At 47.5% G+C, this 15,875-nt stretch overlaps 1 protein-coding gene across 2 annotated transcripts in view; it reads left to right on the top strand.

Moving 5' to 3' along the window:
* The window catches only part of YLPM1 (YLP motif containing 1), an 820,959-nt gene that overhangs the window by 651,817 nt on the left and 153,267 nt on the right, over window positions 1-15,875 (top strand). Inside the window, exon 16 of one of the 2 annotated variants that reach the window (XM_085626748.1) lies at window positions 9,565-9,672. In XM_085626748.1, the coding sequence (XP_085482874.1) occupies window positions 9,565-9,672 (108 nt within the window). The remainder of the gene's footprint in view (window positions 1-9,564; window positions 9,673-15,875) is intronic. The other variant, XM_085626747.1, reaches the window with a different exon arrangement.

Here is a 15,875-nt window from a genome sequence, read left to right as displayed (position 1 = left end):
ATAATTCAAGGTATATTGAACAACTACTACAAAGCTCTGCACATCATGTATCTAGTGCTTCTAGCTGTGTACATAGCACTGAAAGCTTTTCAGTCTCACCTCATACGGAAAGTTGTCCTAGTCCCCACCGACAACATGACAGCAATGTACTATGTACAAAAACAGGGGGGATGCATTCTCTGCAACTGTCAAGCGCCTCTCCAAAAACTTGGCGTTGGGCAATTCATCACAGAGTCCATCTTCTGGCAGAGCACCTCCCAGGAGTAGACAATCAGATTGCTGACCTCCTAAGCAGGAATGCGCAACAAATTCACGAGTGGGAACTTAATCTCCAGGTTCTCCTTCCATTCTTTCAAGAATGTGGATTCCCACAAATAGATCTGTTCGCCACAGTGGACAACTCAAAATGCCCAAACTTCACCTCCAGGTTCACACACCCCGTATCCAAAGGCAATGCCCTATGGATGAATTGGTCAGGGATATATTTGCCTTCGCTTTTCCGCCTCTCCCTCTCCTTCCATTTCTACTTCGGAAGCTCAGGCAAACATCCCTCGCACTGATTGTAGTATCTCCCACTTGGCCTCGTCAACAGTGGCTCAGAACACCTTTTAGAACGGTCAGTAGTTCCACATCAAAAGCTACATCTCAATTCCAGTCTTCTCACTCAGAACCATCGAAGTCAGACATCCAAATCCCAAGGAGCTCAATCTAGGTATTTGACTCATGAAGTCCTAGAGTTGGGATATCTTAACTTACCACCAGAATGTATGACCATTCTTTTTTGATAAACAAATTGTTATTGTTTTAACAGAATGCAAACACCATTGACTCGACATTGCATAATACCAATATTGACGCATTACAGTTGGAGGAACAGACATTACAATCGGACCGCACCACACCACAGTGAGTACAATACATTGTGTAGAAGGAACATGCTACTGCACGGCACCCAGCCATTTGCCCCACACTCTCCAGTATTTCTTAGGACACCCCCGTGCCTCGTACATGGGTTTTTCTTGAGCCACACACCAATCAACCCCTTCTCCATCCATCAGAACTTGGTGGTGTAGGGAGTTTCCAGGAGGCGGCTATATGCCGTTTTGCCACCACCATGGCTGTATTGTAGAATAATTTCTCGTTCCTGGACCCGTCTAGTCCATCTGTAATCCCTAAGAGGGAGTGACGTGGGTCATGGGGAACCTCCCACCACAGGACCTCGGACAGCTCAGTTTCAATCTCCCCCCCCAGAACTGCGCCAGTCGAGGGCATGCCCATACCATGTGGAAGAAGTCAGCCGGGTCTTGACCGCTTCTTGTGCATGAAGCGGATGGGGAGAGGCCGGCTCGATGCAGGCGCTGTGGGGTTAGGTAGGCAGTGTGTATATAGTATAATTGAATCTGAAAGAAACACGTTAGTTAGATTGCTCACCTTAGAATATCCCCAGGCGTCAGACTGGATCTGGAAGATTTTTGTAGCAATACCCCTTGCGCGTCGCTAGGCGGCGTCTGCGGCTCCGCGTCCGTCGTTGGCGTCGTGCGCCGGAATGACGTCGTCGGAGTACTTGGACGCCTCCCTCGCGCACTGACGTCAGTTCTTTTTTTCCACGCCAGTAAGCGCCGATCCGAGAGAGCTACCCCTTTAGTCATTTTTTGACTAACTTTTTTGACTCTTCTTGGTCACTTTCTCGACTCTGGTGCCGGTAGGATGCCTGGTTTCAAGGCCTGCGACGACGGTCACCGACTGATGTCGGTGACCGATCATCACCGCCGGTGCCTGTACTGTTTGGGCCTCGACCACGACGCGGAGTCGTGCTCCGATTGTATGGCCCTGACCTCGAAAGCTAGGTGGGAGCGGTCCCGTAAGCTTCTCGAGCTTCGCCACTCGGCTCCGCGCCCCTCTCGATCCCGGTCCAGGAGGAGGTCCAAGGATTGGTCGCGGAGCCGCACTCGACATCGTCGCTCGTCTGGCTCGAACTCTTCGGGTAAGTCGAAGCGATCAAAGAAGTCCAAGAGGCAACACCGCTCTTCGGACTCCCCTTGCCGGTCGCGCGACTCGGCCGAGGGTCAGGGTGGTTCCACCTCCGCGGCTCCGCCGGAGCTGCAGGCGCCGCGCACGTCCCCATACCTGACGCGACGCCGGCGGAGGTCAGTGCCTTCCTCTCGGCCATGAGGAGCCTGGCCCCGCTGTCGACGCCCGCTGGCGCGCCTTCGGGCCCCGCGGACTTGACTGGGCGACCTTGCGCGCTGGCGGCTCCGGCCCCGGCGCCGTTGGAGGCTCCGGCCCCAACGCCGCAGGTCCCCGAGGGGCCCAGGCCTGGGCCCCCGTTGACTCCGGTCGACCTCGTCACGCCTCCTCCGCCGGCATCGACTCCGGTGCCACCTCCGACGCCGACTCCGGTTGACGTCGATCCCCGGTTCAGCCCCTGTCCGGTCCCGACGCCGCATCCGACGCCGCTAGAGACATGTGAGAAAGTGGCTCTGTATATACTGTTCCCTAATAGGTACAGGGTGTACAGAGTCCACAGTCCCCCAGAGGCTGATAGAGGTCAAAGTTAGGTATGACCTTACTCTCAAAAGTGGTAGCTTGGTCGAGCAGTAAGGCAGTACCAGAGGACAGTGTAAAGCATTTATTGTACACACTCAGTCAGCAAATGGTTTCACACACTCAATAACTGAACTCTAGGCCAATGGTTTATATATATAAAATATATGCTTGTTTTATTTTTAGAACCACAAAGGGGGTAAAAATATACTTTCTCAGAATGAGAGGTTGAATATAAATACTTTTGTCTTAAGCAATAAATTTGTGTAAACAGTCACAGTTGGTTGTACTAAACAATCCTATTTCCTAAACATAACAATGCATTGAGCTCAATGGTAAATTCAGGTTATTTGTAATAATTTACTTTTCTGATTACTTTTGGAATTCCAGGTCTGGCTCCTAGAACCAGCCTTGGGTCAGTATTCAGAATCAAGTGATGAAAGTCGACTTAATAACTGTAATGATTTTTAAATAATATTTAGCTATTTCAAAAGTTAGCACTTAGAAAATATTTCAAAGAAAACATTCAATGGATCTCTATGGCAAGAAATTCAAATTGCAGGTAAAGTACTTTATCGTTACTTTAGTAATCCAGTACTGGGTACCTAGACCCAGGACTGGGGTCCTTACCAAAAACAGGTAAGTAATTTCGTTTGTAGAAATGGTACGATTTTAAAAGAATATTTCAAATTTGCAAAAATAGACACTTAGAAGAAATTTCACAGAAAAGCAGACAATGGTTTCCTATGGGAGAAAAATGAGTTAGAGGTAAGTATAGTTGTGAACACTTTTCAGGGTCAGGGCTGGGCACCAAGATCCAGCACTGGGAGCTCACCTAGGAGCAGGTGAGTAAATTCGTTTTTGTCACTTGGCTGATTTTTGGTGAATTTTTGCAGTTTTGAAAAGTTCACACTTAGAAGATTTTTTGAAGAAAAAGCCAGTCAATGTTACCCTATGAGGAAAATGAAGTTAGCGGTTTAAGGGTAAGTACTCGACTGGCAGAGTTGAAATTCCGGGCATGGACTCAGGGGTCCCCCAGTGTCAGGTAGGTACAGTTGGTTGGTTCACCCTCAGCGGTTTCAGGACGGCCGGGTGCAGAGAGAGTTAGGCCCAATGTTATCCTATGAGGGATAGGGGGGCCTTGGTTGGTGGCTGCTGTCTGGCAAGCCACGCGGCTGTGGGAGCTGGGCTCCTGGTCACTTACTCAGGGCAAGTGGGGAAGTAGGTTAGTGTAGAGAGGGCACTGCCAGGGCCACTCGGGCGGCTGGGTGCAGGGTGCTTTTGAGCCTTCGGGCGCTCAATGGAAATCAATGGGAATGTTCCGGTTTGGAAAAAGGCTGCAGGCTCGGGGACGAGGATGTTTCAGGTGCCACCACCACTTCGAGAGGTAAGTTGGGTAGTTGTAGGTTAGGTGGGTACCCCGGGATTGGGCACAGGGGGCCGCAGGGCGCCGGGTGCAGGGGTGCCTTTTGACGTCGGGAATCTTACCCTCTGGTTGATCGCGGTTGGGGTGGCACTTGGTTCTGAGGCTGCAGGCTTCTTCCGGGATGTCGAGGGGGGTCCTTGGGTGCCGGACTCGGGGTCACAGTCGCCGTGGGGTCGTCCTCAGGGTCTTTGTCCACTCCGGCACTGGCCAGGCTTGGCTGGTGCAGAGTGTGTTGGGTCCGCGGTTCCGGGCTGCTGCCAGGGGTTAAAAATAGGTTTCTTGAGTAGAGCCTCTACTCATGGGAGTCCCAGGGGCTTAGAGCCAAAAGGTAGCCAGGTCCTCCGGGGTTGGTGAGGTTGCTGGCCACGAGAGATGCCGCGCTGGTGCAGGTTCGAGAGTCGACAGGCCGGTAGGGCTGGGGCCTAAGCAGTTGGTGTCTTTTTAGCAGCTGCAGGGCAGGTTTTTGTTCTTCTTGCTCTTCTTGTAATTTTCTATCTGGAATCTAAGGAAGGAAGGTTCAGGGTGCCCCTAAATACTAGATTTAGGGGCGTTACAGGTAGGTGAAGGCCAGGGACCAATGGGTCCTTGTCCTGGGGTGGGTACACCCCCTATCCTGCCCCTCTCCTGTGGGAGGGGGGCAGTAGCCTAATCCTGATAGGGTAGGGCCTCCCATCTTCAAGATGGCGCGAGCCCGGAGATGTGCTTCACCTCGCCTCCCCCACCTGAGGGGTGGGGTGGGCAGGCTGGCACATCCCCTGTCCTTGTATGGGGTTTCCGGCCAAGCTTCCCGCCAGAGTGGGGGGTTGCAGTGGCCTGGGGAAACTCCAAATGGCGGCCTGCCTTTGAAGCTTCCCTTTGCTCATCCTGGGGGAGGAGATTTCTCACCTCACCCAGGATGTGCATTGTTGCAGGCCCGGGAGAGCAGGGGCTCTCCCACCCAGGGGTCCAGCAACGTGTCTGCTGTGTGGCAGCCTGGGCAGCCTCAGAGCAGACGTGGATTGTAAGTTAGCTGTAAGGGGGCATCTCTAAGATGCCCTCTGGGGTGCTTAGTACATTAAATCCTACACTGGCATCAGTGTGGGTTCAATGTGCTGAGAAGTTTGATACCAAACTTCCCAGGCTTCAGTGTTGCCAATATGGTGCTGTGGAGCTCGTGTTTGACAAGCTCTCAGCACCATGTACTCTTAAATGACAGCACTGCACTTACAGTGCCCAGGAATGGACCCGGGTACTGTAGGGGCACAGGGCTCCTGCTCCTGTGCCCACACCATAGGCGTAATGCACCCAGCTAGAGGGGTGGCTGACATATGCCTTGGCAGTGTAGGTGATGGGCATGGTACACAGTGATGTGTGCCATGTCGACTTTTTGTTTTGTCCTGCACCCAGACACTCAGCCTGCAAGGGCAGTGTGTGTGTAAGGGTACAGGGCCACTGAGGGTGGCACAATGAGTGCTGCAACCCTTGGAGGCCTTCCCTGGCCACAAGGCCCTGGGTACCTAGGGTACCATTTACTAGGGGCTGACATGTGGCTAGGGTTTGCCAATTTGGAGTTTGTGTGGTTTAAGGAAGGAACATAGGCCCTGGGCACCTGATTGGCAGGAACCCAGGGTACACTCAATCGAAGTACATTCAGCAATTTAGCAAAAAGTGGGGGCATACCATGCAAGAAAGATGGCACTTTCTCACACTCCCCAACAGTCTGTGTATTCTCACAAGGAGCCAATGTTAGATTGGACACCCAGAACGCAAACTGCTCAGTCCAGCAATCTGTCACCTGAGGTCCTAGAATTCAACTAACTGCCCCTCTCGCAGCTGTGCATGGACATCTTAGGTGAGTCCACATTGGTCCACCATGCAAGCCTGCAACAAAATGGAAAATATGTATTCATTATTGCATCCCCGGACACCTGGACCACCTCACGCCTACAGTCCAGGACATTACGGGTTACCTAATCCATCTACAGTAATCATACCTTCCATACACGTCCATACTGCCTCATTTAGTAGCTGTAGTCACTTGCGTGCAAAAGAGGAAATACTGCTCCCTTTTTCGCATCCCCATAGTTAAAGCTTTGCTTGTGGGCCTCAAAAGGATCATCCGTCCCAGGGTTCCCCATGCTCCTATTTTCTTTTCTTCTTATGGTCCTTAACAAGCTCATGGTCTCTTTTGAGCCTTTATAATCTTCCTCTTTTCTTAAAGGCACAACATCTTAGGCAAATGAGTGAGTTGCGGGACTACATTCTACAGGACACCTTAATTGCGGTCCAAAAAGACAGGGTTGTACTCTGAACCAATCCCAAGTTCCATCAAAAAGTGGTATCCCCCAAAATTCCACCCAAAGTGGTATTCCCCTTTCACCTCAACCAAACCACTGATCTACCAGTCTTCTTTCTTCAACCAAACTCAGTAGTAGAGAGAGCCCTTCACACCTTAGAAGTCAAACAGGTTCTCTTGTACTACACTTATCTGATTAAGCCCTTGTGCAAGGCTGACCAGTAGTTTGTGGCCTTTGCCTAAACCCTCAAGGGCCACCCTATTGTGGTAAATATTTCATTACCGGTACTATTTTTTATGCGGTAAAGTCTAGTAAGAATAACTCAGTAAATATAAGAGGCAGAATCCGTGGTATTAGAGGTTTTAAAAAGGCTTTATTCCTATACAAAGGAATACAATTCGAATTGTAGGCTTTCTATTCCATCACCACGAAAGTTCAGGAAGGAAGGGCATACGTTATTGACAGATAAGCAGTTTTATAGAAAATGCATTACAGTGAAACAGATGCAAGAGGCGTAACAGCTGATAATACAGATAAAAGGTGCATACGTAACTAATAGAGGCAGTCATATGGGCGTAATTTAATAAACGTCATTATACATGATGTCACAAGTGGGTGGATCCATAAAAGAATCCTGCAATGTCAGCAGAAATATTTGGCAGAGATGCGCGCGCAGCCGCATGACGTGTGATTGACGTGCAACTAGAGGGTGAAGGAGACTTGACATTTAGCTCTACATGTGGAGACAGAAGTCTGGGGGTTATGTCAACCTAATCCCAAATCATATCTAATATCCTATGTTTAAAGAACTGTGTTATCCAAAAGGAAAGGTCTCTAGGATAGAATCTATTCTATACTGACTGTTAGTGCGTGTACAAGCGTCTAAGTGTCTACATGAGATGCGAGGGGGTAGGAATATTCCATGGTAACGGGGCTATGAATTACTTGCATGTGGACAGCGAGGCCTGGCCCTTTGCACGGTAGCTGGAGGAATGTTTACCTAAACTACTAGACAGGAATGCATCGGATGAGGAGCGGAGTAGATAATCTTGAAGGTGAAATACAGTTTTTGGCAGACAATATGCTGGATCAGGCACCGTTAGCCGCGCAGGGAGTAGGACAAAGTTCATGGATACAGATGCAGGCTCAGACTGGAGCTTTCAGAGGCAGAAGGCAGGAAAAAGGCTTGATGACAGAATTCAGGGCCTACTCGCCTGAATCTGTAAAATGTGGAAAGTGAACCACATAAAGTCGGTGGCCTTTCATACTTAGGAATGGAATATCTGACCCATTCATGGCGGATCTGAAAGAGGACATGTTGACGGTGGACGCACATATATATGCGTCTTCAAAACTGGAACTGGAGGGAACATACATGTACGTATAGCATGCACATGGAGCCGTTGGGGTCTACGATAGGGGACATAACTGATCACAAAATTCATATTTCCTCACTATTTCTAAAGCTGGCCTTACAAGATGAATAGTCAAGTGCATCCATACTTGCTATCACAAAGCCAAAAGAGCCCTTCCTGTTACTCCTAGGTTGCATTTTACATGCAAAAAAAGTAGCAACCATTGCTTTTCACTGCAATTTTGCAGTGCTGATAAATATTTGGGGAAGCCACTTGACCAGCCAGTGATTGTGTGGATATCATTGCCCTACAGCAGGCAGTGGTTGGCCAGACAGTCTTAAGGACTTTATTTCAGACATCTGCTTCCTCCACATGCAACACACCCCTTTTAGGGGGGTACTGCTTTATAGTCTATGCAGAGCATGTGTATCTAGAGCAACCCATGCAAAGAGCGGAAAATAGTATTTAACACCTTTTAACCATCGGTTCGTTGGGTATAATAGTGGTGTAGATTGACTTGCTGTTAACCTCCTCCGTGGAAGCGTGTAGCTCTACTCAAAGATCTCTAAATTAAGAACTCACTTCCTTTCACAGTTCACATGTGTACCATACAGCGTTTGCTTTCCATTCCTAACTGCTGTGTGAAACACTATCTAAAATCGAGTGGGTGCCTATGCACATTTACAGCAAATGGTGGAGTCTCAATGTTTCCAGTAAATCGACAGCCTTTCTTCAAAGAAAACAAACGTTGAAATATCTGAGCCCAACGCTGGAGTATGCAGAGCATGTGAATTTGCAGCTCCGCACTCTTCAAACAGATGCTTAGAGGGTAAGTAACATTTTCCTTATGATGGATTGGTTCAAATTGTGGAATTTTCAGCTGTAGTGGGTTTTAAAATAAATTAAAACCCCCAAAATGTACTATTTAATTGCTCGCACGATATTCTTCCTTGGGCAAGGTTTGAACAGATATTTAGGCATTTTAATAACTGAGGACTTCAATGCATTATATACTGTAAATTTTAACCTTTGATGGAAAAAAGTGAACCTGTTGTTAAATAGATGGTGCCGCCCTACCTTCCCCCACCCCCAATAATGGGCCGAGTGACCCAGGTGAAAGTCAGTTGTACTTTTGTCTCATTTGCCTACTTGTCCATTAGGCTTAATGAATCTTTTTTTTTATTAGAGTAGTAAATTCTATGATTCTGTTCTATCACTATTGCCACCGATATCCATTTCATCTTGTTTCTTGTATTATCATTGATTTTCCAGTCAGTTCTTTCACTCATTTATGAGCCCTCCAGTCTTTCCCTTTTATTTATTCCTTTTGCTGCCTCGATTTCTTCTAGGGCAATTTTTTTCTTTCCACGCAAAAGCAGGCTTGGGCCAAAGTAGGCACTTGGTCTGTGACAACTTTGACATATACAATTGCATGCAGTGCCTCTTGCTGCCTTCCTGTAAGCTTTTTATTTTTTGCTGTATTGTCTGGTCAATTTCCTCAAACCTCACTTGGTCCCTCCAAGCTGTTGGCTCTCAGCCTACTTCTCTGCAGTACCTGTGGTTTGGCAGTGCGTTATTGGACTGCTGATTATAGCCATCTTTAGGCGATGCTGTGTCACTAAATCATTTGAATCTGAAGTTGCCTAGCAGGTTCTAACTGGCTGTGCTTTCCGAGCAGCTAGTCTCGCTGTTTTTTTTTTGTTACATATAGACTTGTCTATGTTTATCACTCTGAGTTTTCTCGCTCTTTGTTATTCAGTTGATCGATTGATCGGGTGGCATATTTAACCACATGAAGAGCACAGGAACGGGGGCACGTCTCTTGCTAGTTGACTTAAGTTTTATTCGGTGATGGACCAGTGATCTGGCTGAACATTTGTGTGCTTGACTAAGTGCACATACTCCTGTTCCAAGGCACTAGAGGTTGCTCTTTAGCATATCCATAATACTCTTTTTTTGTTAGGTGGAGATGGAAGACTCTGAGCCCAATGAAGAGCCACTAGTGGAAGAGGAGAAGAAAGAGCCTACTGAAGAAGAGGAAAGCGAGCTGGTAGGAGACCCGTCAACAGATGTCAGTACTGCTAATGATCTGGGAGTGAGAAAATGCTTGAGTGATTTTTAATATCTTATGATTTTGTGTTGTCCATGTAGAGGGCACAATATGCAAATTAGGCAGCCATTTTTCTATGTAATGGGAGGGTTATTATTGAATGCTCTGCATATGGGTGGAGATTATTTTTTCACCCAGCAGAGTGCCCAGCAGCCCGAAATTGCGGAACTCCTACAAATAGTAAGTTTTCAAATCCTTCAAAGTCACAGCAAAGCAAAAAATGATGGAGGTATGTAGAATTAGGTTGCTGATGTTGCTGAGGACAATATTCATGTTTTCATTTGCTGAATTACTTTTTGACTGTGAAACCATTATTTATGTGTCTGGATTTTACTTGTATTGTGTGCTACTCAATTAGGCTGTGGACATACAGTAAGGTATGCTCAAAGTGTCACAATGCACCCTATTCCAAAGGCCATTGTAAATGAGATGTGATAGAAGTTTCACTGCAAATAGTGACTAATAGAAATTATTGTGGAAAATTAGAGCCTGTTTCACAATTGTTTGCATCCACAAGGCTTTTGAAATATGAGCTTTTGTTAGTTTTTTTTTAATATAAAGCTGCATATAAGTTTATGCTCCTCTTTGGGTGCTGTAAAACCTTAGCCAAAAATCCATTAAGGGAAGAGATCACTATAGTGTAGCAGAAAGGGCACAGATTTCTAGTCTTAAGATTGAACTATTATAATAGTGAAATTTGCCAGTTTGACTTTAATGATTGCTGTTAATCTTTTTCTTTTTTTGTTGTTGTAATTCAGAGCTTGTATCCGAAGTTTGTACATTGTACCAACTTAATTATTTGCAGAGAACTTGATTTGTGTTTTGTGCTCATACCTGCTGCTCTGTCAGCATACTCATTGTTTTACTTTATTATTGCTTTGACATTTCTCTTTGTAATCAATCATGTTTATTTTTCTTCATGCATGGTCAGCATTCTTCACACATACTTTGTCCATTTTTCAATCTGGCCCAGGCAAATTTACGCCTGCGTCTCACACTCCTGTTGATTCTATACCTCCTCAATTTGCTTTACTTAAGCTCCAGCATGTTACTCAACTCTCATTCATCATCCTTCTACTCACATGGCCCTGAAACACCTCTTACTTACCTCTGGCCCCCACATTCCTTGTCAAGAGGTCCTCCCCAGATTAATAAGTTTTAGAAGCATTCTTTGCCACCAGGCTGGACCACAGATTATTAAAAGGATATTTTGTAATAACATTTTTATGCCCCCAAAATGTGTTCCTCCTTTTTACCAGAGTTTTCGGAACCATTATTTCACAGACAATACCATTCGTTAAATGTGAAGCTTAACTGGCAGTTTGATGTAGCCAGGGTTCTCGGTTTCAAGTTTTCTGTGTTGAATTCCAAGAAGTTAGCAACCAATTGGCATTTCATGTGCCTTATGTCCATATCATCTAAATGTGTAGCAGGGCATGCCAAATCTATGGCACTATGAACACTTGGACCACTGTAGATTGGAATTTCAAACTATTTGCCAGACTCCATGTGACAAAACAACACAAACCTGTTGCTTTTGAAAAGTGACTTGGTTTGAACTAAATATATTGTGTACTTTGATCTGACACATCTCAATGAGAGCGCCGCACACCTTTCTCTTGCACGTTATCTTCAGGGTCATATTTGTGCCAGGATAATAATTGGTGGTGATAGGGGTTTCACTAGAATTTCAGTGTCCGCATCTTTGGTACCCTGGATCACTAAAAGTTGCCTGATGGCACAACGCTGTGTTGGGAAGTAAAATGGCCTCCTGCCTCTTCACCATACAGGTAACCAGTTTCCACCCAAACTATCTCCTTCATGAAAACAGCCTATAATATCTTTTAGGGGAATGAAAGCCGATGCAAAAGCCAATGGCTTTGGGTTTCATAATGAGCCATTATCTTCTGTTATCAGTATTTTGACTGTTCGTAGTGTAGGATGTTTTAAAAGTAGAATTTTAATTTCTCTTCTTTGCCTTTTCCATCTGGTGTCTTGTGCTGTTTTTATGAAGAACGTAGCAGCTCTGTTCCAAGTCCCACTCAAAAGGCCCAACTCCAGTCATATTTCCTTTTTTAGATGTTGGAAACTCACTTAAGTTCCAGAGTAACAGTTATCTGTTCAAGGTATTTTGGGCCCGTCTGTTTAAATGATTGACTTGCACTTCAACCATGCATAGCACAAAGCTTTTGTACCGGATAGTGTTAAATGAGTACTCCCATTTTAGATTTTATTGGTAGAATCAGAAATAAAGATGTGACCAGTGCCAAACAGCAAAATATAAAATACTTGGATGTAAACGGTTTCTGATGGATACATCTGTCAGTGGATTCCTCACCTTGTGAATATCCCCTGCACCAGCAACATTTGGAAATTTTTCGTAGCTCTCCACGCTGACGAGGACGACGTCACTGGAGCCATAAGAGAGCCTCATCGGCGTGATGACGTCAGTTCCCTTTTTTCCGCGCCATCGACGCAAACGGTTTTCTGGGACTCCTCCGTAGCTTGTCTAGTTACTTTGTATTTCTGGTCTTCTCTTGCTTCTTTCCTGAAGATTTTGTCGAGAAAGTCAGTGTTCAAGCCCTGTAGAGAGTGCGGAGGACATATGTCCATCACGGATCCCCACGAAGATTGTGTCTGGGGCCTGTCGTCGGATCACGACGTCGAGGGGTGCTCTTGCTGCCGTAAGATGAACCTGAAGGCTTTAAAGGAGAGAATGGCCAAGCTGTTCATGGCGAAGATGAGGAAGGAGAAGAGAGGTTGAAGGCGGTCGAGGTCCAGGTCGGGTTCGAAGTCGACGTCGGGTCATGCTTCAAAATCAAAGCAGCAAAAGAAGAAGAAGAGGAGGCACGGCTCTCGACGCCGTTCAGATAAGGAGACTGCTCCGAAATCGACTTCTCCCGTTCCTCGGCATCGTAAGGACTATGTTTCTCCTCCGGTTTCGAATCCGGCTTCACCTGTTCGTCCGGCTTCGCCTGCAGCTTCTCCGGAGCGTTCTCCAGCACCGTCTCCATCTCCGACGCATGCTCCGGTGGAAGAGGCTCTGGTACCTGATAAGTCATCGACTCCATTGGCTCCACCGTCTGAGCCGATTGGCCCGAGTCCGGTAATGCCTCAGCCTTAATCGGGCCCTTACCCACCTTTCCCTGGCCAAGACACATCGCATTACTTGAATGCCATGTATGGTGTCTTTACAAGAGCAATGTACCCCTCTGGAGCACCTTCGGGACCCATAGGTCCAATGGCCTTTAATTTCGGGGTTCCCTAGGCCTTTGCTCAGGCTCCCTTTATGCCATTCCTTCCAACGGCGCCGTCCTGGCATTTCCCGACGCCTTGGACGTCAATGCCGTTCCCTTCATCTCCAGCTCCGTCAGCTCTACCTCGTTCGGCTCAGGCTGTGGCTCCGGATCCGTGTTCGACGCCGGCTCTGTCGGAGTAGTGTGTGGCGACGCCGGTTCTGAGGATAAGGTCCAGGCGGGAGGCGCTGAGGATTTTAGAAGAGCAGAGGTATCTGGCAGAAGAAATGGAGGAAGGTGAACTTCAAGAGTCAGATGACTTATTTGAAGACTTAAGGGAAGCAAGTGGCCTTAATATGTCCCCAGAATGGGAGCTTTCTCCTCCTTCAGATGCTCCCTCTAAGGATGTGGTTCCTTAACAAACAGTTATAAGGAAGGCAGGGGAGCTCTTAGACTTGCAGCTCCCAACGGCTGAATTTAAATCCAATATCTTGACCGAGGTTCTTCATTCTCCCTCCACTGTAGTAGAATCTTTGCTTCCTTTCAATGATGCCATCACTGAGCCAGTTATGGAGGTTTGGCGTAAGCCCTTTTCGGCTCCAGCAGTGTCAAAATCTGTTGCTAGGAGGTACAGGGCGGCTCCAGGAGATCCGGACTTCCTAACATCCCATCCTTCTCCTGAGAGCCTGGTGGTTCAAGCTGCCTGTTTGAAGAAGTCTTCTGGGCATTTCCTCAAGTTCCTGGTGATAGAGTGTCAAAAAAGGTTGACCAGTCAGCCAAGAGGTGTTCTCCTCAGCAAGTATGGCCTTGAAGTCCACAAATGCCACCTATCTTTTGGGTAGTTACAGCCACACTCTAAAGGACTCTGCAAAACAGCTGGTTCCTAAATTGTCTGAGGAGGACAGGCAGAATTTTAATGATGCACGTCAATTTATTCAGAGTGGGTTGGACACTGCGGACTCTGTTGCCAGGATCATGGGCTCCTCGGTTGCCACAAGAAGTAGTGCTTGGCTTAAGTCGTCGGAGTTCTCTCCAGATGTGCAGGCATCACCTACCCTTTGATGGTTCTGGACTGTTTGGAAAGAAAGCAGATGCAGCCTTGGAAAGGTTCAAGGACCGCAAAGCCGCAGCTAAGTCTTGGCCTGCAGGTGCAGCCTAGAGGTTCCTGTTACAGAAGGTACAGAGGTTTTGGGAGGTCGTTCTTTCGGACCTACAGGCAGCCTCAGCAGCAGCAGCAAAATACCCTGTATAAGACCTGCAGGGGCAAGAACAGAGGTCGTCCACGAGGTTGTCAGCCCTCCTTCGCCTCCTATACCTCCTTCCCTCTTGCCTCAGCAAAGCAGCCCTAGATCCACCATTCTGGATCATGTTGTTCCTGTGGGGGGTCGGCTTACCCATTTTCTGCAAGATTGGGAACCGGTCACTACAGACCTTTGGGTTCTAAATCTTGTGGAAAATGGGTATGCTCTTCCCTTTCGGTAATTCCCTCCAAATTACCCTCCTTGCCAAGGTGCTTGCTCAGAGGACCACCTTCTTCTCCTACAGGAGGAAGTCCTAACATTACTGAAAAAAAGGTGCGATAGACGTGGTTCCAGAGTGGGAAAGGGATGCTACTCCCGGTATTTCCTGATACCCAAGAAGGATGGCAGGCTACGTCCAATCCTGGATCTCAGGATCTTAAACCTTTTTCTGAAGCAGGAGAAGTTCAAGGTGCTCACCCTTGCGCAGGTTCTTCAAGCGCGGCAACAGGAGGACTTGATGGTGTTGATCGACTTGCAGGATGCTTTTTTTTCATATTCCGATCCTGTCCCACAGGAAGTATCTCCGTTTTACGGTAGGGTTGCAACATTATCAGTTTGCGGTTCTCTCGTTTGGTCTTACTACTGCACCTCGAGTCTTCACCAAGGTGGCAGCCCATCTCAAAAGGTCGGGGATTCCAGTTTTCCCCTATCTGGACGACTGGCTGATCAAAGCGGAGTCGCCAGAGAAGGTGTTTCATCATCTGCAGGTTACAACTCAGCTGTTGTACAAATTGGGATGTGGTATGTCAACAAGCAGGGAGGAGTGGGGTCGCATTGTCTCTGCAGAGAGGCTCTGCGTCTCTGGTCCTGGGTTCAGGATCATCAGATTTGTCTGATGGCAAATCATCTGGCCGGAGTTCTGAACGTGCGTGCAGACAGTCTGTCGGCAGTTGTCTGCCGACCACGAGTGGAGGCTCCATCCGGAGGTGGTTCGTCACGTCTTTCGGACGTGGGGAACTCCTTGGGTGGATCTGTTTGCCCTTAACGAGAACGCTCACTGCCAGTTATTCTGCAGTCTCCAGTATCCGATGCAGGGAGCTTTGGGGAATGTGTTTCAGTTGAGATGGGACTCACATCTCCTTAACGCGTTTCCTCCCATACCCTTGATTCCTCGGGTTCTGAGAAAGATTCGCCAAGACCGGGCCCAAGTTGTATTGATCGCCCTGGATTGGCCAAGAAGGGTGTGGTATACAGATCTTCTCCACCTCTCCTCGTGACCTCCGTCTCCCTATCAGGGGAAACCTCCTCTCGCAGGGGCAGGTTCTACACCCCCACCTCCAGAACTTACACCTTCATGCCTGGAGATTGAACGGGGCAACCTGAATTAATTTTCTCTCCCGCCTGACGTGGTGGACGTGATTTTGTCTGCCAGGCGTCACTCCACTAAGTCTATCTATTCCTATAGTTGGTCCAAATTTGTCCATTGGTGTGGGGAGCAGTCTATTGACCCTTTGAGGGCTCGTTTATCCAACATCCTTCAGTTTGCGCTCTCTCTAGCTCAGCAAGGTTTTGCTGTAGCTACTGTGATGGGTTATTTTTCAGCTTTGTCGGCATTCCTTTGCTTGCCGGATCAGCCGTCCTTGTTTAAATCCCCTATTGTGTTACGGTTCATTAAGGGCCTTACCAA

This window comes from Triturus cristatus, chromosome 9 (genome assembly GCF_964204655.1).
Source record: "Triturus cristatus chromosome 9, aTriCri1.1, whole genome shotgun sequence".
Taxonomy (NCBI): domain Eukaryota; kingdom Metazoa; phylum Chordata; class Amphibia; order Caudata; family Salamandridae; genus Triturus; species Triturus cristatus.
The sequence above is the reverse complement of the archived record's forward strand: the minus strand, read 5'-3'. Positions and strand labels throughout refer to the sequence as shown.